This window comes from Corvus kubaryi, unplaced genomic scaffold (assembly GCF_017639235.1).
Source record: "Corvus kubaryi isolate FWS band 111438036 unplaced genomic scaffold, C.kubaryi_AGA036_p1.0 138, whole genome shotgun sequence".
In the NCBI taxonomy this organism is placed as follows: Eukaryota; Metazoa; Chordata; class Aves; order Passeriformes; family Corvidae; genus Corvus; species Corvus kubaryi.
Window position 1 is genome coordinate 14,097,781 of NW_024580672.1, and position 26,034 is coordinate 14,123,814.

A 26,034-nucleotide genomic window follows, 5' to 3' on the forward strand; every position below is an offset into this window, starting at 1 on the left:
CTGTCTCTGGTGCGGGAGGTCGGAAGCCCTGCGTGAGTCACCCCAGCGACAGCTCAGCCAGAGCTCGGTGAGGAGCAAAGGCCGGCAGCAGCCCGGCCAGGGCAGCGCGGAGACACGCGGTGTCTATTGTGCACCAGGCATCGGACGGGGGGAAGGGCTGCTCCACGCGTTTTGGGGAACTCCAGCCAATGGATTCCTCCCCTGGGTGTTACGGGAGGGCTTGGCCAGCATGTGAGAAAGGGAGGGGAGAGTTTGAAAACAACCCAGTAGGCTCTAAGGAAGGAAGGCTGCTAGAAAGTGACCTGCTCGCCTCAGTGCGAGCATTTTGCTCCAGGGGATCGGCGACTGTAGGGGTGGAAGCGCAGGAGGGGCCGGGCGGCTGTGGCGCGGCGCAGGTAACCCGGGATGCAGGTGTCGGGGAGCGGGGTCCAGCTGAACACCCCTCGCTGGCTGCCTCGAGCTGCAAATCCACCAGAAACGGTCCAAAGAGTTTGGGTTGGGTTTTAGTTTGTTTGGCCTTTTTTTTTTTTTTTTTTGGTTGCTATGGGAGAAGGAATTTTGCTGTTTTGTTTTTATGGGGATTTTGGTGGCATGTTTGCTATTAATATGTCTGGGGAGGGAGGGCAGGAGGGAGCGAGCAGGTCTCTACAGCTCAGAGGTTAGCATGTGATCAGCTTTCTTCTGGCTATTGCAGGCAGCTTTGGGGTTAGAAAGGCAAAAAGAGGCGATGTCTTTTAGTAGGCTGGTTGATACTATGGAAAAATACAAATTATCTTTCATGCACATCAGCTCTTTTTCAGGTCACAGTGCTTTAGAAATCAGAAAGTATGTGCAGATGAGATTTTCAGTGATTGATAACCCAGCTGCTAATAGACATTCAGCAGAAGAAAGAAAAACCTCAGTTTTCTTGTCTGGAGGTGTGCTGGATGGTTTGGGGGTTTTCATCTTGTTTTGACTACTGATCCAGCTTTTAGGCCTCTTGGAAGTGATCCAGTCCTGAACTTCAGCAGAAAATCCTCTAGCAGTTTTCCACGGTGTTTTAAAATGTAAAATTGGTATGATGCAGTATTTTGTGCCATCTTCTCTTGTGCAGGTTCTGGTTACTGTTTCAGTTTCTCTGTCACCTCTTTCCTCTTTACTGAAAGATCTCTTTAAAGCCCCACTCTCCCTTGCAGGGGAATTTGCATTCCATGATCCATGTTAATAGCTAGAATTTATTTTCCAAATCTCGGTGATGACACTGTGGTGGTTTGCTTGGTACGCACGAGTCAGAAGAGGTGCAAAGAGCAAACTAGGAACTATTTTTTGATTGATGGGGAAACAACATCTTTTAGAGCTGCCTCTAGGTCGCGTGTGAAAAAGGTCTTGTGTGAGCACGTTGTACTGTTCTGACTTGAAAACTCTGCAATTTAGTGTCTTCATGAGCAAGAAAGATTTTCTTTCTGTCATTTGGCTGATGGGGAAAGTATCATGAAAACATGGCAATCGTGCTGCACATTCTTTTAACAGATAATTTTGTTTTAAATCTTAAACCTATTTTGGATGATTCATGCAGAGCCAGGCCAGTAAATTAATCAGAGGCTCTTACACAAGGGAATTTTGGCTCTTATTTCAGCCACAAGTACACCAATCTGGAGTAGAATTATACTGGCAAAATATGTAATAATACGACAAAAGTCAAGTCATAATCTGGTTAACTGAGGATGTTTCTCTTGCTGGCAGCTGGAAAATTCTGCAATGCACAAGTACCAAAGCAGAAGGGATCTGTATTTGCTTCCCTCATTGCCTGGGCTCTCTGGAGTGACAAATTAGGGAGAGAAAACAAAGGGTGAGCTGAGTTTTGAAGAGAGACCTAAATGGAGGCAGAACACATGACAATGAGAGGAGACTGTCATCTCTAATTAGGTGTGTGCCCTCAGGCAGTTCACATAGAGCAAACAGGGTAAATGTGAACTAAAACAAGGTGGAAACTTTGGAAGGCTGTGGACGGACATGCCCGGTTTGGCTGTCAATCCTAAACCTGCAGCGTGTTAAGGGTTTCAGCAGGGGAGGAGGTGGCTGCAGCACCTCTTTCCCGTGGATTGCCTGAGCAGCAGGAATCGCGGCCGCCAACTCTGAGGCGGCAGCGGAGCTTCCGAGCCGCCCTGCCCAAACCCTGTCCCCGTGCTGAGGGAAGGGCTTGTGTGGGGAGGCAGCCAAAGGCCGCAACTCCCCTTGTTAGCAGAGAGAAACACACGCAGAGAACAGGTAATGTATTATTTTTCTGACGGTTTTGCTTCAGAAAGGAAAAAAAAAAGACTTTTAATTAAAGAAGTAGAACAGCACGTGGAGAAGGAACCAGGCACAGCTGCCGCTTTTCGGCGGCTGCCCCGGTGCAAACAATCAGCACCCCCAGGCGAGATGTAAGGAGCCGTTCTCTCATAAGCCGGGGGCTGCCACTGTGAAGCCCCTCCATGGAAGGGCTCAGGCGATGCTATCCCGGTGTAGGCGCTCCGAGCTGTGTCTCACAGGGAAATGGAGGGCGCTTATCGGGCGCTTATCAGGCGCGCCTCAGGCCCCCGCTCCCCTCCCCACACCAATGGCTCCTTCCCGCTCCCCCTCCGCCCCACCGACCCACCCGCGATGGTCTCGCCCTAGCTGTTCTCCCCCGCCCTTCCCTCCGAGCCGAACGCGCGCCGGACCCCGCCCACCGCCACCGCCGCCCGCCGATTGGCTGCGGGGCGGGCGGCAGCCAGCCAATGGCCGCGCCGCGGGTGGCTGTGTCGCTGGGGCAGAAAACACAGGCAGGCAGGGGGCGGGGCTGGGCGGCGGGAGCGCGCGCGGCGGCGGCTGAGGGGACTCGGCCCGGCCCCGGCGGCCCTGAGGGAGCGGCGGTGCTGCGGGCGCATCCCGGGGGCTGCGGGCGCTCCCGGGCCGCGGCAGCCAGCGCTAGGCCTGTGCCTGTGCGCCAGCCCGGCCCCGGCGGCCTGAGCCCTCGGCCCCGCGCCCAGCGGCCTGCAGCCCGCGGTCCGGCCCCCGGCGGCCTGAGCCGTCAGTCCCGCCCGCTCCTCAGCGCCGGCGCTGCGCCGCCGTTGGTCCCGGCCAGCGGCACGGGTTTGGTAGGAGTACCGGATCTTAACGTGGCTTTTGTATCTGTGGCTGCCGAGCAGCAGCTGGTGTTGGCAGGTCGCCAGAGCCTCGGTGATGGGGGTGTTTGCTTAAAGTTAGGGAGGAGGGGAAAAAAAGTGTGTGCTATGTGGAAGTTACTCAGGGATGTTTTGCGCCCACGGGAGGTCTTGATAACTTCTGGAAGCTTTGTCCTGCAGCGTGTGTTGCTTCTAAAGGTTAATGTCTCTGCTGAGGTGGAATGCCTGTTTAGATGAAGTACAAGAAATGGTAGTGGGTACAGAGCACCGAGTATGTTTTACTGGTGGATTTCAGTGGCTTAGAAAAATATCCTTGTCTTACGAATTACTGTAAAAGTATTGTTCATATCACTGATTCATCTTAAAAATTTCCATCGCATTTGTGTTCTGCCTAAAGTGGCTTCTGTCCATTTTGTTCCTGTATTATCTCTAACACGGATTCTGATGTTTTTAAGGCGGTTTTGCAAATTGTGTTCCCTAGTTGATCGGTAGTGCTGTGTGGTGTAAGTCTGCAAATCAGAAAGTTGTGGGTTTTGGATGCAGTGATAAGTACCAGCATCCTGAAGCCCCAGCAATCTGCTGGTTTGAGTTAGTGAGAATGTGCATTGCTAAACTGAGAGTGTATCTCATATCTCCTGATCAGTATGACAGCAGGACTTGTAAGGCTTGGATATTCCATCATCCTTGTTATAAACAAAGTAGGCTGCTGAATCTCAGAAAGACACCACATGGAAGTTGGGTTGTTACTTATTATGTTGCCACAGGTGGAGGATTTAAACTAGGGTCCTGTACAGGAAGAGCATTTCTCCACTTGAAATTTAGAACTTGGTTGCAAATGATGAAAGCTGTGATTATTATTTAACACAGTTTTTTTTCCTTTTTTGTCTTTTACCAAGAGGTGGACAACTGATGGAACATTCCACTAGGAAGAGTAAAACTGTTCTTACAAGGTAGTTTGCGCAGATTAGACTGAGACCCACACGGAAAAATATCTCAACCAGCAGTGACTGGGAACACTGGAGAACTCCTGAATGATTGCTTGAGGTAACTCACAAAAAATGTTTATTTTAAAAAAATGTGTGGGGCAGGGAGGACTCTTATTGCAGAAGGCTGGGAACTGTTTGGGTTGGCATTGGGAAATACAAGACCATGACAGCTGAATGCTGTGCCCCAAACCAGTTTCTTTATTGCCAACGGTCTGTGATGAATCATTGGCCGTTAATGGGTCTGTGGCAGGCAAGTGGGCATGAAAGGGGAAAACCGGGGAAGAGAAGAAAAGGGGAAGGGAATGCAGTCCTTCCTTGTCACAATCTTACCACTCAACAGTAAACAGTTTTCAGGGCAGCAAAGGATGAGATAGGGGAAAAAACAGCTACTGAATTCTTATGGCACATACAGAAATACCAGTAATATTCCCAGGCCTATGAAGGGATTTGTGAAAATCTTGCAGGTGAAAAAGTGTGTGAGGGAATTCTGGGACTGCTTAATTTTTTGTGTACATAAAGGAGAGATGGATGATGCCATCCCATTCACAGTGACTTGGGGTGGTTTGGAGAACAGCAGCTACTAGGGAGGGGGAGAAACAGGAACAGAAAAAGAGAAGTGTTTAGACATGGAGAACTTTATCCCTCGCAGATTGAATGGTGGTTGCCAGGAGCGTTTGAAGGGTGCAGAAGCACAGATGTGAAAGCATGATAGCTGTATGTACACAGACAGTAAAACAAAGACTATGTCCTTGAGGGGCGGATCAGAAATTAGCTTGTTTTCTAAGGGCTGGGCTGAACTCGATAAATTGGTACCATTTTATCAGCATCATTCACATGAAGAACGTTTCTCTCGTGGATGAAATAGTAACATTGGTATTGTATGCTTGTATGGATAACCACTTGGCAGAACAGGACAGTCTAGATTGATAGAGGTGGCTTTTATCAGCTAAAAAAAGCTGCATACATGGGGCTTTTAGCCTTAAAGTAACGGCTTTTGTCCCCTTCATAAGCAGCAGAACTGATAACTGCTAAGGCATCCAGACTTAGATGTTTTGGAGGGTGGTGCTTCTCTCTTGCTACACCATTTACCTTCCCAGGAACTTTTCAGCTGTTACTAATAGTTAATTATAGCTTAACCTCCTCAATTTTTATATTTTGTGAGTGAAACGTTTGCATTTTACTTTGGTCTAGTGTTTTTTGTTCTCTAAGCTTTTCTATTTCTGTTTAGGCCTTGGAGGGAAAACATTAAGACTTTACATTTCACAGTCAGCTCTGTTAAGCAACTATGGAAATAGAAAAGGAGCACATTTTTATTACCCCACCAGGTAAGTAATGTATTCAGTTGTTTTGGTGTTTTTTTTTTTTTTTTTACTTAAAATTGCTTAGCTGACCAGAAATGTTCTCTGTAGAACAAATGTATCACCTGATAATTTTTTAACAATACTGCTTAAAAAACAATCATCAAAAACTTACAGAATAGTTATTTCAATTATATATCATAGATTCCTGCTCTATTACATTTATTTAAAATTTGTTAAAATAATAAAGTTAGCATTTCTGTAAGTTACTGAATAGTAGTTGCACTTGCCTCGTTATCATCTGAGTTCAAGTAGTGCTGATGTGAAGAAAAGAATAAGCTTAGAAGTAAAATGTGTAGGTGTGTTTAAGATGTACAAACTCTGTTTTTATGCAACTATTTACCTTAAAATTAGGGGGGAAAAATGTTGAAGTGCTTGACTGGAAGTGGGCTGGCATGGGAAAAATTTAGGAAGTACATGTTAAAGACTGCCATGAAATTGACTGTCCATATCACACATTTCTTTTATGATGCTTAGTCAGGGTAACACAGATTCATGTTGTTTCCTGTATCTTCCAAACATTATGATGGTCTGCACTGACTCTTTCATGTCAAAGAGGTTTTGAATGTTTTTAAGGATAACAGGTATTTATGTTAAGATGGCAGTAATGCAGTTGAGCTGGCAACATATTCCATAATCATAGGGAGTTGATGTTGATGTTCTGATATTTAAGCAAAATTAGGTTAATGCAGAAGATACCTTGGTTCTCCACATTTTAGGATTATATTTGAATAATAGGTGGAAAGCTGCAGGAGAGCTGGTTTGAGTGAGTTTGGACAGTTTAAATTGGTAGAAGGCTTTCTTAATGAAGGTAACACCATAAAAGCACAGATTTTAAGTGAGCCTGCTAGGCTTAATAGCAGGGTAATGAGATAAATTTGGATAACTTCTTAATATATAGTAAACAAAGTATTAAAGTTGATCCAAGACTGTTACTGCCTATATATGTATCTGTTATATGATGTGAAAATGAGAAGCTGGAAAGAAGATCTGCACCATTTTATAGGTTCTTGTTATTTCATTTTATTTTATAAGTTTTTGGAAAATAATGTATGTGTTCAGCCTGTTTTTTCAAGCCTAACAAGGTAACTAATAGTGGAGGGCCAGTTGGTTACCATATTATGGAGAAAGAGGTTGCAGCTGGAAGTGACAGTGTTATATAAAAAACAGTTTAGTAGTGCAGTGAGAAATATTAATTCTTATGGGTTGGATGTTTCCTGTGGAGGATTTCCTTTAGTCTTGAACCTGAGATCAGGATTGTGTAAGGAGGTTGGACTGTAACCTCCCCTTTAATCCTTAGCTGTTGAAGTCAGGACTGACTTGTGTTGGTTGTTGGCCATTTTCTTTGGAAACTGAGGAAGAAGGAAGTGGTCTTCAAAGAGTAGAGTTTCTGGACAGCCAGGTCTCAGGTCTAAACTGGAGAAATTCATGGGAGACTGAGCATGAAGAGGAATTTGCGTGCATTTGACTGAGAAGAGCTGGTTGTTGCTGATGGGGTCTCCTGGGGAATGAGAGGAAGGAAACCTGTTTGGGTTTGCTCGTTTTTTTCCCCCTCTGTTAGATTTATGCAAATCTCTCATTGTTTTATTAAAATGTTAGACAAACTGAGAAGGCTGCTTGTGAGAAATTTTTTCCTGGATGTGATGCATGCTTTTCTTTTTTAGCTTGCTGCAAGCGTAAAAGGAATGCTTTTGTGGGAGTAATGAGTGGAAAGATGAAGCTTAGCCTGGAATGGCTGCATTTTTGCTCAGCTGTAGCATTCACATCTGTGAACACCAGTGTCTAAATGTTATTTCTTTGATCACAAAGGAGGCAGTTCCATCAAAGTTTTCTCCGTTTGTAGAGTAGTATCCTCTTTGATATGGGTACATGCTTGAAGATTGGCAATATTTCATTAGTGCACTTTGCTTTCAAAACAATTTTTCATTAACCTGTTCTGAAGTGAAAAAAACATACTTCTGAGAAGTATTGCCAAATGCATGTTGCTAATGAGAAAGTATCAGAATGGTGAATTAATATATTAGCTAAGTTCAAATGTAAATATCTTCATATTCTGGGTTTATAGCAGTGAGCTTTTCTGTAAAGCAGTTTTGGAAAAGCAGCTTCTTCGGAGTGCCCTCCTATTGCCCTGCTAGTGTCCAGGCTATGGGTTGTGTCTTTAGGACTCTACTCAGTTCTCAAGAAACAGAGAACTGTGTAACAGAGAGCTGAGGCTGTTCGCTTTGTGCATGTCTTCTAGTTTGCAAGGACTCCCAGGGTACTCACTGGAATGTAAATAGGTCCTCAGGTGCTTTTTCTTTTCTTTTTTTTTAACTTGATTAGTTAAGAAGGGGAAGAATAGCTTGTGAAAGCTTTTGTTTATAGTGCTCTGAATAAGACATCCTGCTGAACCACACAGCACAAGTGGGGGACAACTTAACTTTGTAAGACTTTAGACCTAAACATGAAATGTGCTTTAGCTTCCTCAGAGAGTGAAGTTACTGCACTTCTCAGTGCTCTAAGACATTTACAGATCCTTAAGTTGTGAGAGTTTCTTGTTGGGTACAGAACAAACCTATTATATTTGTGTTGTGTTTAGCAAGTCTTGACAGAAGCTACAGTGAAGGACAATCCATAGAGAAGAGAGATCCCACTGATTCAAAGGACTATGTATTCTATGAGTCTTCATTACCAAGCTCTCCAAGCTTTGTATTGAACAGCATTTTTCCCCCATAACTTTAAAAACAACAAATAAAAGTAGTGATGTTTTTATATTTTTCTATGGCTAAGTTGTTGGTTTTCTTGCTAGTGGGCTGTGTTTGAAATTCCTTGAACTGAATAAGGGGAATGTTGGTTGATGATTTACGGAGTTAATTTCACTTTGGTGAGGAGTCTTTTAGCATCAGTGAGTTCCTACAGAATTTACTCTATTGGCAGTTTTCTTTGTTTCTAAAGCAAGAGAAGAGTGGGTGGAGTGAGAACGAGGCACTTAGATCTAATGCACTGAGGAGTTCTGATGGTTTTTGTTTAACAAGGGTGGGGTTTTCTGTGGTTTACGTATTTATGTGTGGTTTTGTTAATTTGCTTTCCAGTTCTTGACATCTGCTCTGTTTAGATTGTGGATATTTTGTGCAGGGGAATAAGAAACTCCTTATTACTGCAATATGTAGACATATCTTAAAAACAACATTTGCCTTAACACTGTTGGAAGCAAGAGTTCTATATAATGTTATAATCCTTTCTAAATGCAATGCGTTTTGGTATTCTGACATAAAAGATTTTTTTTTCTGTCTTCTTTTTAAGAACTTGAGAATCTAAATGATGCTCCATTTTCCGGTGATGAAGAAAATGGTGTGTCTGAGGAACGAAAAACTGAAATCAATGGAAATTGGATTCCTGCAACTTCAATTACCGAAGCCAAAATAAATGCTAAAGCAAAGAGACGGTTGAGGAAAAACTCTTCTAGAGATTCTGGGAGAGGAGACTCTGTTAGTGAGAATGGAGAGACACTGAAGATTGGAGTTGTACCAACGAGCCCAAAGGGGAAACTCCTGGACAGGCGATCCCGGTCTGGGAAGGGAAGAGGTCTACCAAAGAAAGGTTTGTGTAGCTTAGTGAAGAGAGTAGAATGAGAAAGATAAAGATTTGTTCAAAGCACAGTACATTTTTTTCTGCTGGGAATTGTGTTCATAAACCACAGTCTCTGTGCAGGCATTTGGCCCTTTATGTTAGTGGGTGCCAGTAGCAGGTAGCAGCAAATATAATGTCTGTGATCAATCAACATCTGTCTTTGAGGGAAGTACCTTTCCTTAGTAGATTTAATACACAAATTTGAACTGTTGGTAGTTCACAGGACTGTTACTAATGCAAATTTAAATCATGGTTATATTTGAAAGTACAGTTTCAACTGAACTTCAGTAATTCTTTTGAAGTTCCATACTGCTTCTAGTGTCTTACTGGAAAGTGATGAAAAGTGGCTGTGGAACTGGGAACTTGTCAGACAAACACACCCTTTTTAGCATATATTGTTAGTCAGGAGATGGACACAAACAGTGATAGATCACTTTTAAGTTAAAGAATGTTGTGTTGAACTCAGAAGTGTTTGTCAACTGGCGGTCCTTACTTACTCTCCCATATTTTGCCAGGTGGAGCAGGTGGTAAAGGAGTTTGGGGGACACCAGGTCAAGTGTATGATGTGGAAGAAGTAGATATTAAGGATCCTAATTATGATGATGACCAGGTATGCAAATAGTTTCTTTGCAGTGTTGGTTTATATTTCCTTTTATCGATTTCAATGGCCTTGTGAGTTAATATGAATGTCAGCCTGGCTACACTACACTACAAAATGCTCATTTTTATGCTCAAGAATAGATTATTGGCTAGTAAAAAGTCAGCTGGTATAGAAGTCACAGTGGAATACTCACAAATCTTACCCCCAAGCCCTCCTTCTATGCCTGAGTAAGCAGCATCGCTTTCCCAGGTGTGTTCTCCACTGCTGATTCCCATGGAGGTGGATGTTGCAGTGCTGCTCTATATTGCACACAGGCACTGTGTTAAAAATGCAACACAGACTTGCTCAGGTTGGGAGTTTAGTGGGGACAGTATCCTTTATAGATTTTTCTCTTCCCTGTGTTCCCAGCCCACCCAATGTCTTGTCTGCTTGGTGTAAACACTTCAAACCAGCATGAAGTCGATAGCCTGGGTATTTTATTGGCATATGTTTATTTAGAATATGTTATGGAAGATTCTATCTTACAGCCATATTACTGGGGCAAGGGGAAAGAAAGCAAAGCTTATTGGGCAGAGGGGATCTCTATCACTGAAAGGGAAATGCTGATTACAAACACAGATTGCTAAAGTCTCTGAGATAATACAATTGCAAGACTGACCATAAGTACGTTCTGTATGACATAAGAACAATGGTGGTGTCCTTTGAGTAGAGGCTGTTTGCTGTAGCCATAGCTGCTGAAAGAATGGTATCTGGGAGTATCAAAGTCTTCTTCCAGGGAAAATCAGTTTTCCCTAAAATTTGACACTTTACATTAACTGAAATAGCCATTAAAAATGGAGCTGACAAGTGCATAGAACAAAGCTTATTGAAGAAGGAACATTCTGTGTAACGTTGGTATGATGGAAGGATAGGTTTTCTTATTTCTGCTATACTTCTTGACCATGAAAAGTTTCTTTCCATTAAACATTAGTTGAAAAACCTCTTTGTTCAGATGTCTTTGTTCAGCTCTGTAGTATTGCTCTGAATGTTGTTTCTGTAGGTGTGGAGTAGGGAACTGAATTAGAGCAGGGAGATCTGGTGCTGCTGGAGCTCCGCAGGACAGGTGATGCATGAGGCAGTTGCTGTGTGACTTTTTTCCCTTAGGAAGTGTCTTTGCTCACAAATATTCTGAAAATGCCTTTTCTGTGATTTGTGCATAGCACTGCCTGTCTGGTCACACAGTCACTAAGGAAGAGGGAACAAGGCAGGTTTCCTGCCAGGGATGGGAGTGCCACTTGCAGGGGAAGGTGCTGTGGCACAGCCAACTTCACTGGGCTGGGATGGGAGCTTCTGTTGCTCTCCCTTCAGTATGGAGGCATTTGACCTTTGCTCCTGTGGTATCAATTGAATCCTAGGAACAGGGTTCGGTGTTAAATAATTTACCATTATTTAACAGTAAATTCAGCCTTTCAGTTGAATTCAGCTAACAGTAAATTCAAAATATGAAGAAGTATGACAATTAGCCAGCATTGTCTACGCTTTAATAGTAGAGACAGAGGCTAATGTTTTTTGGAAGGATATTGACTACCAAGAACAAATCATTATGGATTTTAAAAAATCTGTCTTAATGCTAATAGTGGTGCATAAGGTGCAAGAAGAGACAGTAAGGGTATCCGCTTTTGTTGTCTTTTAAAACAGGAGAACTGTGTCTATGAAACAGTAGTTTTACCTCTTGATGAAAGAGCATTTGAAAAAACTTTAACACCAATCATCCAGGAGTATTTTGAACATGGAGATACTAACGAAGTTTCGGTATGTTTTGTGCCTTTTTATTTCTTTGTTTTAGGGGGCAAAGCTGTAGCATACAGGGTAATGCAATTGCTAGCTATGAACGAATTTATAGAGAAGTTGGCAAGAAATGTACTGTAAGAATACCCAGTTATATTAAGCACATGAGCAGAAGCATATATGAAATTGTATAAATATAAGCACATAAATATTTATTTGAGGTCTATTTATATATTTAAATAATAAAAACTATGAAATCTCATTGTTTCATTTTTCAAATCTTATCTAGGAGATGCTGAAGAATTTAAACCTTGGTGAAATGAAATACAGTGTGCCAGTGCTGGCTGTTTCCTTGGCATTAGAGGGGAAGGCTAGTCACAGGGAAATGACATCTAAGCTTATCTCCGACCTTTGTGGGACAGTAGTAAGCAAAACTGATGTGGAAAAGTCCTTTGATAGACTGCTCAAAGAACTACCTGAATTGGTGTTGGACTCTCCCAGGGCGCCGCAGGTATATTTGTAAATCTTTATGACAGTAGTCAGAAGCTTTTTGTGGCTAATATAGGTCAAATAAACTGAAATAGACTCCGTATTTTGAAAAATATCTATTGATTTTTTACTGTCTGTAATCCTCTCCCAATTACCCAGGCTGTGTTTTCACTTTGAAACAGCTCATTTAAATAAAATCTGAAAACCAAGCACATTGTAATTATCTACTTAGAAATTCTTTGAAATTCAGCATTTCATTAAAAATGCTTCTGTTTTATTGCAGTTGGTGGGCCAGTTCATTGCTAGAGCTGTTGGAGATGGGATCCTAAGCAGTACCTACATAGATGGCTACAAAGGCACTGTGGATTGTGTCCAAGCTCGGTAATTTCCTTGCTTTCTGTATAGAGACAGTTTTCTATTCCAAATGTCAAAGATGATGATCAGGAATTTACAGCTTCAGAATAAATCATGCAGTTCTTTAACTTTTTTTTAAATTTAATTTAAAATGAAAAAAAAAACCATAAAATCTGCAACAAAACCAACAAAATCCAGAATGACTCAAGTCAGAGGAGAAATACTGAGTTCTGAAAAATGTATTAATACATTTGAGTTCAGTTTGTCAGGTTTGTTGTCCAGCTTATGCTCGAGGGTGAAAAAATGAGCTGAAACAAGAAGTGGTTATAGAAGGTTTTGTCTTAGAAAAAGCTTTAATGTGATTAATGGGTAAATATAGCATCAGGACAGCTGCTGTAAATATGTTGTGAAATACACAAGGGATTAACTGTTTTGCCTTACAAAGATTTGAAGCTTATGCAGTGATTTCTGAGACTTTCTCTGTAATGCTCTATTTGTCAAGAAGTACAATTGTTTTCCATGTCAGTGTGAGAAGTTTGAAGGAGCAATCTCTGACAAAGAGGGATGTTTTAATAATGAGTCATGTTTTATTTTTCTTACCCCCATAAGTGTATGTTTGAGGCTTGGTGTGGAGGTGCTGAACTCCTGTGTCTTCCAGAAGTTGCATTTGCAATGATTATAGTTGGGCACTTTCAGAAGGAAGAGCAGTGCTTAGCTGCCTACCTCGGGGGCTCAAATTGAGAAAATTGTCTGTCACTTATACAAATGTGTCCTGTGATTTGAAGGATTGTGGCCTGCATTCTGCACATCTGGGATGCTTTGCTGCCTTTGTTATTTCTTGGCCAGTCTTTCCTGCTCATTAAATCTTGGTGAATAGAGTTATTGTTATTGGCTTGCCCCCAGCATGAGGACTGGGAGAACTGTTCCTCCTTTACATGGAGGGTACATACTGTATCTGAGACTTCTTTTTTTTCACCTTACTTCCCTTTTTATTATTTTTTCAATAAACAGGCATCCCTAGCTTGTACCATTTTTCCATCTACATATTTACCTTCTGAAGTGTTTTCTTTGGCTTAAATTCTAAAGGTTTCATAATACTTTAGACCCAAACAGAAAATAGTATTTCAGTAGAAAAACTGTTCTTGAGTGTGGCAGCAACTCAGGCCTTTTTTGTTTGAGTTCCACCTGCCAAGCTGCATTCCCGGAGGAGCCTGGATACAATCCATCTCTGCATAAGAAAATATTTAGCTGTTTTTTGTGAGGATGTTTCAGGTTCTGCATTGGTGATTCAGTCCACAGGATTGTAACCTGTCCTTACCCATGGTATGACCAGGAGTATAAAGGTGACAGAAGGACCATGTGGGGAGCTTATTTGCTGGATTTTTGATCGAGATGGTCCCCATGGAGCTGATAACCCTGACCTCTTCCCAAAGATCTAGTAGCTCTGTCTGAGGAGAAATGGCCATGGGGGAAGTTGCAGATGCATTTGATAAAGTTCTGTAATCACAATTTAAGCACTGACTTTGCCTTTAGAGCTGCGCTGGACCGAGCCACGGTGCTGCTGAGCATGAGCAAGGGAGGAAAGCGCATTGACAGCGTGTGGGGGGCAGGAGGGGGCCAGCAGTCTGTGAAACACCTGGTCAAAGAGGTAATGACAAAACTCCCCTCTCTCCAGTTGGCTGTTGGTCTAAGCTTACCTCGTTTGGGGTAGAGGGAAGAGTGACATGTATTCTGTACTAAAATGATGTCTTATGTCATGAGTGTTGGTTTTGTTTTGTTGTTTGGACTTCCTTTTTTATATAATTGAGTTAGACGAAGTAGTTTTTACAAACTGATGTAGATAATTTTGTTAATTTTGTAGTATTTGTCACTGGTGGGAACATGCTAGTGCCATATTCTGTATTGCAAGTATATGGGGTTTTTTTGCTTTAAGCAAAATTTGTAAGCATTTAGCTTTCTTAGACCTCACAGTATAAAGTGATGAAGTAATTAAAAGAGCCGAGATGAAACTGACTAGACTAGATAAACTATTATTTTTTTGGTGTTGCTGATAAAAAAAGCACAGTAATAACTGAAAAAAAGAGAGAGGAAGAAACAAGAATATTTAGAGATCCATGCTATGAAGGCAGCAGGTCTAAAGGAAAAAGGTCATGTTACAATTTCTAGGTTGGGAGTGTAACAGATGATAGGAGGAGGCATTCAAGGGAGAAGATAAACTTAATCACACCCATATTCAGCTTTTAGGGTGATACACAGCTCAGAAAGCACTGGTTTTGGTGCTTGTGTATCAGCACTGTGGATAGGTATTTGGCTTACACTGTGTTTCAGGTTACTGGTAACATCTCCATTTAATTAATACCTGAATTTAATTACATTTATAAAAGCATTGGCAGCAACTTCAAGGAACTGACTTGCTGCTGGGTTGATAGGGGATTATCAAAACAGTTGACAACTTTTAAATTTTGTATCTAATTAGTGTTGGGTTTTTTGTTTTAAAATTCAATAGATTGATATGTTGCTGAAAGAGTATTTGCTTTCTGGAGATGTATTGGAAGCTGAACGCTGCCTTCAGGAACTGGAAGTACCCCATTTTCACCATGAACTTGTATATGAAGTAAGGAGAAATCAGAGTCCCTTTAATAATTGTTGGTATTTTGATGTGGGCATGCAAATAATATAACTGGCATCTGAAGCTTAGGTTGCTTGTTCTGTTATTTGAATAACTAAATTGTTCCATGTAAAGTTAATGGTTTGTGTGCTCATTTGTGTGTGCACTGTGCAACAAGTAAGCTGCTGCTGGGAAGATCCAGAAGCAATTTTTGGGCGTTAAGTAGTTGAATTCAGACTATTACAAAGAAAATAAGAAAATAAGATCTCAGTTTATTTTCTGCTGAGGAATAGCAGCAAAAAAGCCCTCCCATGCTTTGTTTAGGTGTTTATTTCCTTCTAGTTTCATATACCTGGGTATTCTAATGGGTGTTACCTGTTTTGTTAAGTTACAGAGCTTCCTTTTTCGGGGTGGGATTGTTTCACCCAGCACATTTGTAAAAGCTCACATATTTCAGACCCAGCCTATATGGGAGACGGTTCCCATTTGTACTGTTTTATCTGCCAAATTGGAAAATGGTTGTTTACCAATAAAGCTGAACACCCACAATCTCCAAAATTTCCTTTTCAGTAAATTGACTTGTTACAGAAAATTCCTTCACAATAGAACTGCAGAATCATTTCAGTTGATGGAGGTTGTGGAGTATTGTAGATTTTAAGCTTCTGACTCCTTCTAAAATCATAGATAAGAAACCCCCATGGATACAAAATTAAAACCCCATGGATACAAAATTGATTTCACAAAATTAATTAATTGCCCTCTGTACTGCAGCAGCCATATGGATACAGCTGTGTAGTGCTGAAACCAGAGACAGAAAGGCAATGTTTTTCACTCTGTCCAGTCCTTTCTGGTTTTTCATACCTTTTATCTTACCCAATGAACTTCTCATCAGTTCTTCTTTTCAAGTAATAATAATAATATTAAACTGAAATGGTGAGTGCATGTATCAAATGGGCTTTTTTCCCCAGAAAATTCCTAATAATGCATTTACTCCTTTCTGTACCTCATATGTTCACACACCATGTACCTGAGCCACTGTTTTCATTTTAGTCAAAACACTTGCATGATTTGTTTTAGGCCATTGTACTGGTTTTGGAGTCAACTGGAGAAAAGACCTTTAAAATGATACTGGATTTGTTAAAAACTCTGTGGAAGTCTTCTGTCATTACTGTGGACCAAATGAAAAGAGTAAGTATGGCATTTAGAGAACTTTGCATAAGGTCTTCGAAAATTTCCAGCTGCCTTTATGCAGTTAAATGGTTAAAATGAATCATCTAAAATGCTGCAATATTGCTTCATTTTTTAAATTTCTGTTTTTATCTGGTAGTTCTTTGTAACTGAAATAGTACAATAAAGGCCTGCTAATTACAAATGTCAAGTAGAGCCATATAGAAACCAGTATTTTGCACAGCTGGAATCATCTGTGACTTTACTTCTCAGGATGAGTATAGGACAGCAGTTGTGTCCCAGGGCAGACTGGGGACCACACCAAGACTTACATAAAAATTCGCCCAGCTGAGTTGCTGGTGGGAAGTGATGAAGTCATCTCTGGTAGTTTCTTCCCTGCTGCATAAACTGCGTTTGTGGCCACATTTTGTTCATTTACCTGGAAGACATTAATTTTCTTCCCATATTACTACCCACGTAGTAACAGGCAGGCTAACACAGAGATTTTGTACTATCTGGATTTCTCACTTCTAAAGAAGTTAAACGTTCAGATTGTGTTTTTATGTAGATAGGTATTTGTATAATGCCATGGTATTGGCTGATATTATATACCTTATTTCTCTACTGACTTGTAGCTGCTCTGCTTTAGGTTTGTTGGAACTATCCACATATGTGTGAAACCATATAAAAAAAATTAATCCTCTGTAGTGCAGAAGGGTATTTAAAAACATTGTAATAAAATCATGGAATAACCAGATGATTATTTGAATCCTTACACTGCAGGGCTATGAACGGGTTTACTGTGAAATCCCAGACATTAACCTGGATGTGCCACACTCCTATTCTGTGCTCGAGCGCTTTGTAGAGGAATGCTTTCAGGCTGGAATCATCTCCAAACCACTGAGAGACCTGTGCCCTTCAAGGTACTTGTTTCATTGTATATAGGCAAAGGCAGTGCTCTTCATTTCTATCATAGGTTACAGAAAGCAGCATCTTAGGACCAAAGTGTTACTGATTGGAAGTGGAAACTGGAGGATGGACAAACAGTTGGACTGGTAAAAAGTGTATTAAGAAGCTGCACTGATGTGAAACCTGTTATATGGAGGCTGGGATAAATACTCAAGGAAAGGCAGCCTCCTGTGAATCCCAGGCAGGACCCCTCAGTGCTCCCCAGAGGATAAAGGCTGCCTCTCCTCTGCTTTCCTGATTTTCTTGGTAGAAATCAGTGCAGCACCAAGCTGGAAGATCCAGGTGTCACAATGGTCCATGTAGTTACAGTGGAAAACTGTCAGTTATACTGGGGAAATGAGAAAAAAATCCTTCAAAAATGGTTTAAACTTACCAATGTGATTAGAGTTCTAAGATGAGACAACCAGTCCTAATGTTTATATAAAAAAGAACAAACACTAACATGTGATAAGCTCTACGCACCCCATCTCTCCTATCTGTCCTGTGATACATATAGTGCTTTTGGTTTGTTATGGTTTGGTTACTTGTAGCATAAATAATGCTGTTTGAACTGTAGCTCATCAGTATGCTGTCATCTCCTAACTGGTCACAAAACAGTTAATAAGTTTAATTTCCTCTGAAGAATACATGTAAATTTTAAAATAGGATGTTAGAACTATTATTCAGTTTTATGCATTGGGAATACTATTTATTTAACAGGTCTTTTCTATTTTGGGTGTTTTGTTAGAGTTCTTAAACCATTTCGACAGCTTGTGGTAAATTTGGATCTCGAAATGTTAGCATCTTTATCAAGAACAGCCTCCATTTGTGGATTTTACACTTAAAACACTCTGTGTGTGTGTTGATGTCAAATGTTTTGCAGGTTTGGGGGTGTGGGAGGGCTGAGAGTCATCACTGCATTAAAAGCTTGATTATACTTTGGTTACCAGTTTTATGTTGAGAGGCAGTTTTGGTTTGTGTACTTCAGTTTTAGGTAGAAACCTGCCATCCCTAGGTTTCCAAACAAGCATTTTTAAGCAGCTGAGCTGACATTGTGATCACTGCTAACCCTGCTGAACTTACACTTTATATTTGACTTCCAAGACCAAGAGACGATTCTTCTCAGTGAGAAAAAACAAGCCATGCTACTCTGAATTGGTGAAAAGATACTTTCTACTTTCTTACAGGGGCAGGAAGCGCTTTGTGAGTGAAGGAGATGGAGGTCGTCTTAAGCTGGAAAGCTACTGAATGTGAGAACTGCCTCCTGAAGCCTTACAAGTTGAAAGGGAACATGGCTTGCTATCGATCTATACAAACACGCATGCTCCTCTGGTGTGTGTATGTATATATGTATACACATCTAGGACATGCCAGATTTAAGAGTTGCTTAGCACAGTTCGTATTTTTTTAAGAGCACATGTTTTGGGTACAAATTGTTTCTTTTTTTTTTTTTTTTAATAGTTTTGTATATTTCAGGAAGAAGTTTTCTTTCTTTGGGCATATAGTAGAACAACTGGCCACTCTGCTGTGGTGGTGCCTTCAAATAAGCTATCTCTGTATGTGCCATGTTTATGACCTAATCATTCCACGTGTGCATCGATGTCTTGACTGCCGCTCGCTATTTCCAGGACAGTGCTGTCATCATAAAATCACTGGTTTATACAAAGCTTTATTATAGAAGGGTCAAGTTAAGCTGCTGTGATCCCATTTCCATTGCTGCTGAAGAAATACTGTGCTTTGGGAGGAAAAAAAAAATAGCAGTTTCTTTGTTTTAAAGAGCCCAAGAAAATACAGTTGGGTCACAAGACAAAATTCATCTGTTTCAGGGGAGAACACTGGTTGGTTTCAGCCCCCATGTACCAAACTTGTCTTTTTTTTCTATGTAACTGGAAAAGTGAAAAGTTCTGGTAAAACATATTAAAAATATTTTTTGTGAAGCTCTTGTTTCTGCCTCCTTTTTATTTATTTTACACAGAACAAATTAAGCAGTACATCTAACGCTGCCCTTTGGTATTGCCGTCAGGAGGAGAGCACGGAGTAATTAAGCTCGTGGTTAAATAAGTATTTACGAGATCTGTTTTGGAAAACACAACTGACTTGCGTAGGAGCGTCTAGGCTGGCAGAGATACTGTGAACGTGTCTTTGCAGCACAGCTTTGCCAAGCCCTTGCTCAAGAACAAGATGGACCTAAGGGAACTCGCTTACAGGAACACGGTGGAGCCTCTCCTTTGTTTTTCAGTTTCATGTCAAGATTTCAAGTGTTCCGAAATGCTGGGAATAGCCGTTCCAGGGCCGGGAATACTCTGTGCTTTAGGAGCCAAGCGCTTCAGTGCTCCAGCGGGTTTGGTAAGCCCGGCTTGGAGCAGTGGGGTTGTGTAACTCGCCCTCCTCCCGCAGTCCGAGGGGCTCTGGTACCTCTAAATTTAGACGCGTTTAAAACATCGCCTGGGCAGCAACCAGCGCAACTTCTACACCAACAGCGCCCGACGCGCGGCCCCCCCTCCCAGCCCGGCAGCACCGCCTGCGTTCAGGCCGCGCTTTAATCCGCAGCGCCGTTACACAGCGGTACCTCCGATCGCGGGTGCCGCCGGGCGCGACCCTCCCCGCGCTACTGCCGAGGCGGTGCGGCCCCCGCGGACGGCGGCGGGGCCGCCTCGGGCGCCTGGGCCGCCTCCAGCGCCGCCCGCTGCAGCTTCTCCAGCTTCTCCAGCGACACCGACTTGAGGGGCAGGATCTTGGGCTTGCACAGCACCATGGCGGCCGTGTCCTCCACCGACAGCTGCCCTGCAAAGAGAGAAAAGGGCCGTGAGCGAGCGCCGCGCCGGGCCGGGCCGGGCCGGGCCGGGCAGTGCTCGCCGCCGCTACCTTGCTTGGGCAGCACCTCCCGGAGCGCTCCCGTCCCCTCCGGCATGGCGGCTGCGGCACGGCACCGTCCCCGGGGACAACTACAGCTCCCAGCTTCCACTGCGCGGCGCCCCGCCCACGCACTCCGGTCGTGTCCCCGGTGCATGCTGGGAGTGGTAGGCCGAACGGGGCTCCGGCCACAATGCGCGTTGGGAACTGTAGTCCTTGGCGTGGCGCTGCGCCTGGGCAGCCCCGGGCGGGGCGGGAGCGGCTCCCCCGGGGCTATCCCGGTCCCGGGATCCCGGGGTGCCGCCCCCCGCCTTGGCTGCGCCGGGCTCTGCGCTGGGGCGGAGCCGTTCCACCTGCGTGGGCCTGCCTGGCCCTGGCGAGCCGCTGCCTGCCCGCCTGCCGGGGCCCGCCGTGGAACTCAGGCTTTGGGGCGCTTTTATGGTTTATTTTCTGCTTCTGTAAATAAAATCCCCAGCAGACACCGTCCAACAGACGGGCGTGGCCAGGGCGTACGCGTCCCGGTTTTCGTTTCCAGGCAGCGCCTCGGGATTCACGATGTGAATCATGCTGCTGTTTGACATGTAAACAGCAGTAAAAGCCGGTGTCTTTTTAAACACTGAGAGCTTAAATGTCGCCGAACCTGACGGGCCAGTGCACCCAGATCCCCCACGCCCCCCACAGGGGTCCGCCTTTTGGAGGATCTTTGCCACCGGGAGCAGCTTCCCTGGGAAACCCCCGCGGGGAGCCGCGTGTGACGCGGGATCGGTGGAGAGGGATTCACCTGTCCTGTGCCTTGGCGATGCCCCAGCAAGCCCCGATTCCGGGATCTGTTGTAATTTTAGAGTTTGCTGATGAGTTTGCCTGTGTGCCCTGCACACCCTGTGTGCCTGGGGATTGGCAGTTCAGGCTGGTAATCCTGCTAACCTGGCCTGGGCAGGCGGGGACGGCTCCTTTCCGTGTTCTGGGATTGAGATCTGGCTTCTCGCTTTGCACAGGGACTGGCCGTGGATGAGTAAAATGAGGGAGAAAATAATCTTTGCTGATAATTCTTTTCCATTCTGCCTTGATGGTGGCTGTCTGCGTGCTTCCTTCTGCTAGCTCAGGTGGACCTGTCAGCTGTGGGATCCAAGGTTTGCTGGGAGAGCAGTGATAAAACTTTTAGTTTCCAGTAAGTGGCACCTCTGATAGTTATTTAAAGCCTCTGTCTGCATTGTTCCAGAACTATTTCCTTTTTCCTCTAAGAAACTTAGAGTAGGAAGCTGACAGTCCCTCAGGTAGCCCGGTTCCACTGTGCTGGAAGCCTCGCCTGATGCTGGGTTGGAGGCCAGCAGAACCCACGGAGGGTGAGAGCAGGGCTCCTCTTTCCTGCCTTTTGTGGCGCTGGCCAAAGATAACACTCCTGGGCTGGTCCTGGGCAGCACAGAAATGAGTGCTTTTTGTTCTTACTCACATATTCCACTTTCAGGTCAGAAGATTTCTGTTGATGAGGCTGTAAAATGGATGTGCTTGCTGGGGACATCCTTCTCTACCCTTTGAAGTGCTCAGAAGCATTCCCACTGATTTCAGTGGGAAAAGCTCCTTTGTCTGATGTGCTTTTCCGTGTGCCAATCAGTATTTTGTGCTGACTGGAAGTGAAAGGATGAGGCACTGCTTTGTGATGGATGTGTTGTAAACCAGTGCATTTTAAACAGTACAATTTGCAGATCAGTAATTTGGTAGTTGTTAGTTTGTTTTTAAGAACTGATCCAGCATCTTAGAGATGGCTCTGGCTAAAAATGAACATAAAAGATACCCAGTTATGACTGAAATTTTTGCACTGTGAAAGCAGGAATTATTCCTGTGGTAACAAATATGGCCTGCAGAGCAACAGAAATGAGCTGAAAGCAAGATGTTGAAATCAAATTGCAGGCCAGGTTTTTTTGCCAGTGTCCTTCACAGTGCCAATGGCCACCTGGAGTCCAGCATTATGTGAGCACTGGCATTTGGAGTCCATCTCAGTCGTGCAGGGAATCATTTTCCAATAGCAGTTTTCCTGCCAACGGGGTTTGTTTGCTTGGTGATAAGAAACAATGGTCAACTGAGTTTGTTACTTGAGCATTTTCGTGACTGAGGAGTCTGGCATCCTGTACTAGATCCATTTTCTTAGCTACTCAAATGCCAGCTTGGCAGCCTATCTAGAAAGCTGATAGCACTGGGACAGGCGTGATTGTGAAGGTTGTTTTCAACAGTTTCTAGTAAGTCTGTTTTTAAGACGCCTCCTTCCTTTTTCTCCTTTCCTGGGAAAAAAATCATAGTTACCACCTTCATGACTGGGAGATCCGGATGAGAGAGGGGAGGGAGGCATGGGCACGCAGCTTAATGTCCTACTTTTCAAAGCGCCTTGAAAACAAGACTGGGTTTAGTTTTGAGTAAGGCTGGTATTTATTCACTGGAACAGTGTTGGCTATAGTTAAGAGGAGGGAAAAGCATTTCATAGAGGACCTAAGTCCCCTTGTTTAGTTGGAAGAGAAACAAGAAAAGTTGTGAGTTTTCCAGTTACAGATGAGAAATCCAATCTCTTCTCCTAAAGAAAGCATAGTTATACTCCATTTTTTAGTCTTTTTGGCCTTTAGGGTCGACATATGCTCAAGCACCCATTCATTTCTCTCATGGGCCTTTCCAGTTGCCAGGAATATCTAGGAAGTTGTTTGCCAAACCCCTTCCATGGGTAAAAGCACTGTGCACTTGCAATGGGACTGTGCTGAGTCAGTGCATTATCTTGGTGCCACTCCACAAGGCTGGAGAAGTCAGAACAAGGCTGTCCTTGTGCCCAGGTCTCAAGTTGTGTCCCCATGACACGAAGCTTCCCAGAGTCCTGAGACTCAACCTTGGGATGAAACCCAGTGTTATTTGAGAAAGCGTAAGTGTGGTATCCATGGAGAGGACAACGTGCTCTAGGTTGCACATCCTTATTTTACTGATGTCACAAACAAGTTATTCTTGTGCACTGCAGAGAGCCTCACAACCACAAAACCAGCAATAATTTTATAAATGATAAGCTTGTTTTCCTCCTCCTGTTCCCAGATACTCTGAGTGCAGCAGACAGCAGAGATGTGCATTGCTGGAATCCAGAGGGTTTCGTAATTTGGCAGCCACTTGCTGAAAGCCCTGCAGATACAAAACAACACTTATTTCAAGTCTTGAGAAACATCTCCTACTAAGTAGAAGACAAGAGCATTTAGGTGAAGCAATGTTGCCAGTCCCATTTATTTATGAGGCTTGGTTTTTGTCTTTATACATTTTAAATGCTTTTTATTTTCCTTCTGCTTTTTGAGCCTTTCAAGTTCATGTTTTCCATATGACAAGAAAGTCTGGAATCAAGTCCTTACTTTAAAAAGCAAAAATTTGGTTCAGAGTCCTGTATAATCATGTAGCTCCAGACATGGGGTGTTTAAAAATAAAGCCACTTTGATGAGAACTACCCATCTTGAAGGTGACTTTCTGTTCTGAGTTTAAGTAAATATTTTGTTGACGGTTTAAGAAGCTTTTAACAGCACCTGATCTGTGTTTGCTTTCCACTTGGATCTCTCCCTCTTTTCTTTTTTTCTAAAAATCTAGAGCTTGTTTCACCTCTCTATGTGCTGACAAGATCAGAAATGCAGTGTGGCAGCATTTGTTGAACAATGCATCCCAGTGCTTTCAGACACACACCTGCAGATTTCATGCAATTGTCCCTGAAGCTGCTGAGTGGTAGGTACCATGGGACACAGAGCCCAGCTTCAGAGACAGGAGGAAGGTGGTTTGGGTTTACTGGGTGGGGTAAGGCGGGGAACAGAAAGCCTGGTGTGGCTCCTGCGGGAGTCCCAAATGCCTTCAGAGCCTGAAGCTTGATAGCTTGGTGTGTAACCCAGTCCTTATTTTGAAAGGGAGTTGACAGACAAATGATTTCTTTTAGTTGAGCTTTCTGAATATACTTATTTTAAGTTTGTTGTTTGATGCAGTGGGATCCTCAAGCTGTATGCAAAAGGCAAAGAGACGTGCCTGGTAATGCATTATCCAAGGGACACAGAAACAGCTTTTTGACAGGCCACTCTTCCTGCTAACACCTGGTAAATGCAGAGACCTGGCTCCATGTAAGTCCCATTCTGGTCTCCTAAGCCAAATGCTCTACACTGGCATTTCTAGGAGGTTACTGCTCTGCTCGTAGGGTTTGAATCGCTCAAGTCTTTGGCCTCGTGCCCTGAAGTGCCAGCAGAGGCTTGCTGTAATTGCCCGTAAGTGCACCGTCTGTCAGATTATTGTTTAATTGTTCCAGCTTCTCACTGCCACACACTGCTCAGTGTCTCTCTTGCTATCTTTATTTAATTGAGTGGAAGAAAATTGAGACTTGTGCTTCACTTACATCGCTTTGTTTTTACCCATCCTCGCTGCATCCTACTATGAAGTCCCACCTTTTGTTTGCAGAAGTCAGTCTTCTATATAGAAAAGCTATTGTCACTATCTCAAGCATATGTTAGAAAGAGAATCAATATTTTAACACATGGTAAAGTCAAATCATAAATCTCTCAACACAGTCAAATGACTGTATTATTCTCCCTTGAAACACCACTCCTCCCCCTGAGAAACAAGAGAGAGAAAGAAAACTCTTGGATAACCAAGCCCTTGTCCTCACAATGCAGGACTGTTCTTAGCCCTTTGCTCTGTGTCGCTCCTTCCTCTTCAAGATCCGTCTTTCCCTAGCCCATCCCTGTTCATCTGTTCCAGACTATTACTGGGATATCAGCTCTTTTCCTGAGATCAGCTTGTGATGACCAGTTCCACTGCCTACTTGCTGCCATTTCAAACATCTCTGTGCTTCCTCCCAGCCTTGCAACCAGGCTCTTAATAATGTGTGTTGAAAAAATAATCTTTCTGAGCTCTCTCCAACACTCTCCTTGTGCGTATGGCCTACAAAAAAAGCTTGGCAGCACTCTGACTGCTTTTCTCTCCTCATGCTCCCTGTGCCTGTGCCAAATATGTGTCATTTTTCTGGTCTTACACTTGGCTTTCAGCCTCTGAATGAGAACACTCTTCTTGTACAATTCCCCCCCCTTGCCCCCCCCGGGGGGGCGGGCCCCCCCAAGGAGGGGGGCGCGTGTGTAATACCACAATAATCATAAATGTTAGGGTTGCTGGCACTCACTCTGCTCTAGTTTTCATGGCTCTGGGCAGAAGGAGTTTCATGATCTCCTTTTGGAAGATCTATCTGCACCTGAATGATTTAGTTTTCAGAGTTTCATTTAGAAATCCTCAGCTGAAACCTCCCTTTATAGGTGTACTCCCTGTAATGCCTGGCTCCCTGACCGATTGTTGGGGTTGTTCTTTTCACTTCCTGTAACTGAACTGTAGGACTACTTATTTCATATTACTTTCTGATTATATTTTTCATCCATCTCTTTTCTTCAGGAAGGAACAATTTATGTAAGAATTTCAATGTGGAATTGACTTTAGGCTTTATTGCTATTTGTCACCCTTCAGGAAATACATCCCTGACTCCAGCACTCAATCTCTGCTGGCACTCTGGAAGAGGAAGAGAAAATAGCAGAGCTGCAGCTATTAAGACCAACAGGCAAATATTTTATTCAAATTCAACTTTTTCTTCCTGGGTCACTTTTAAAGAATATCTTTCTGATTGTGAGGATGCGAACAAGGGTTGTGTTTGTTTGTTTGTTTTCCTGGAGACTCTCCTATTCAGCTGATCTTCATCTCCTTCCACATTTCAGGCAGCAGAGCTTGCAGCAGTGACAAGCTGTAATCCCAAGGAAAACTGCTTGTGCCTGTGGCCTGGGTTAACCTGCTGGCAGAGATACGTGCCTGGGCAGGGGCTGCTGTTTCACAGAGCTCAGCATGGACATGCTGCCACTCCCAGCCACTTTCAGGACACAGGTGAGTTGTTTACAGCAATCTCAAAAAAACTTGTAATAAAGTTGTTCTGCCTTGCTGGAGCCACCACTCCCAGAGACCTTTCCCCTTTCTTGGCTACTGTGGGAGCCTCCTTCCTTTAGCTTCACACCTTTATCAGCTAGAAATGATACGGTTCAGAACTGGTTGTGGTCAGGCTCTCTCTCAGAAGGAGAGGCTACACTGTCACTCTGTTGTGGCTGCTGAGAACTGGAAGATCAGAGAGGACAAGGGGGAAGTGGAAGCCTGA

General features: G+C 43.4%; 2 protein-coding genes and 1 long non-coding RNA gene across 5 annotated transcripts; 2 read left to right on the top strand and 1 right to left on the bottom strand.

Moving 5' to 3' along the window:
- On the top strand, window positions 1–18,949 carry PDCD4 (programmed cell death 4). Of its 3 annotated transcripts, none has more exons than XM_042019304.1 (13): window positions 1–67; window positions 4,022–4,169; window positions 5,340–5,436; window positions 8,752–9,048; window positions 9,594–9,688; window positions 11,357–11,470; window positions 11,736–11,957; window positions 12,219–12,316; window positions 13,823–13,937; window positions 14,796–14,903; window positions 15,975–16,085; window positions 16,848–16,987; window positions 18,200–18,949. In XM_042019304.1, the coding sequence occupies exons 3-13, from the start codon at window positions 5,397–5,399 to the stop codon at window positions 18,258–18,260; spliced, it is 1,401 nt and encodes a 466-aa protein (XP_041875238.1). In that variant the 5' UTR covers window positions 1–67; window positions 4,022–4,169; window positions 5,340–5,396; the 3' UTR covers window positions 18,261–18,949. The 3 variants fall into 3 exon arrangements, with proteins under 3 accessions (XP_041875238.1, XP_041875235.1, XP_041875237.1); XM_042019301.1 differs by lacking the exon at window positions 1–67 and adding an exon at window positions 266–395; XM_042019303.1 differs by lacking the exon at window positions 1–67 and adding an exon at window positions 2,844–3,098.
- Window positions 18,950–18,951: 2 nt separating this feature from the next.
- On the bottom strand, window positions 18,952–19,988 carry BBIP1 (BBSome interacting protein 1). The gene is made up of 2 exons (XM_042019305.1): window positions 19,878–19,988; window positions 18,952–19,796 (listed from the first exon to the last, which is right to left on the bottom strand). The coding sequence occupies exons 1-2, from the start codon at window positions 19,921–19,923 to the stop codon at window positions 19,621–19,623; spliced, it is 222 nt and encodes a 73-aa protein (XP_041875239.1). The 5' UTR covers window positions 19,924–19,988; the 3' UTR covers window positions 18,952–19,620.
- A 65-nt stretch (window positions 19,989–20,053) lies between these two features.
- Window positions 20,054–24,933, top strand: LOC121660188. Its single transcript, XR_006014559.1, has 4 exons — window positions 20,054–20,446; window positions 22,929–23,086; window positions 23,463–23,594; window positions 23,846–24,933. It is a non-coding gene; the product is annotated as an uncharacterized LOC121660188 (long non-coding RNA).
- Window positions 24,934–26,034: the final 1,101 nt, after the last annotated feature.

Excerpts from the sequence above, each read along its gene's own strand:
- PDCD4 (XM_042019304.1), top strand. The coding sequence starts at position 5,397 with ATGGAAATAGAAAAGGAGCACATTTTTATTACCCCACCAG. Across the intron at positions 9,689-11,356 it reads CTAATTATGATGATGACCAG|GAGAACTGTGTCTATGAAAC; the intron begins GTATGCAAATAG and ends CTTTTAAAACAG. Across the intron at positions 11,471-11,735 it reads GAGATACTAACGAAGTTTCG|GAGATGCTGAAGAATTTAAA; the intron begins GTATGTTTTGTG and ends AATCTTATCTAG.
- BBIP1 (XM_042019305.1), bottom strand. The coding sequence starts at position 19,923 with ATGCCGGAGGGGACGGGAGCGCTCCGGGAGGTGCTGCCCAAGCAAG. Across the intron at positions 19,797-19,877 it reads GGAGGTGCTGCCCAAGCAAG|GGCAGCTGTCGGTGGAGGAC; the intron begins GTAGCGGCGGCG and ends CTCTCTTTGCAG.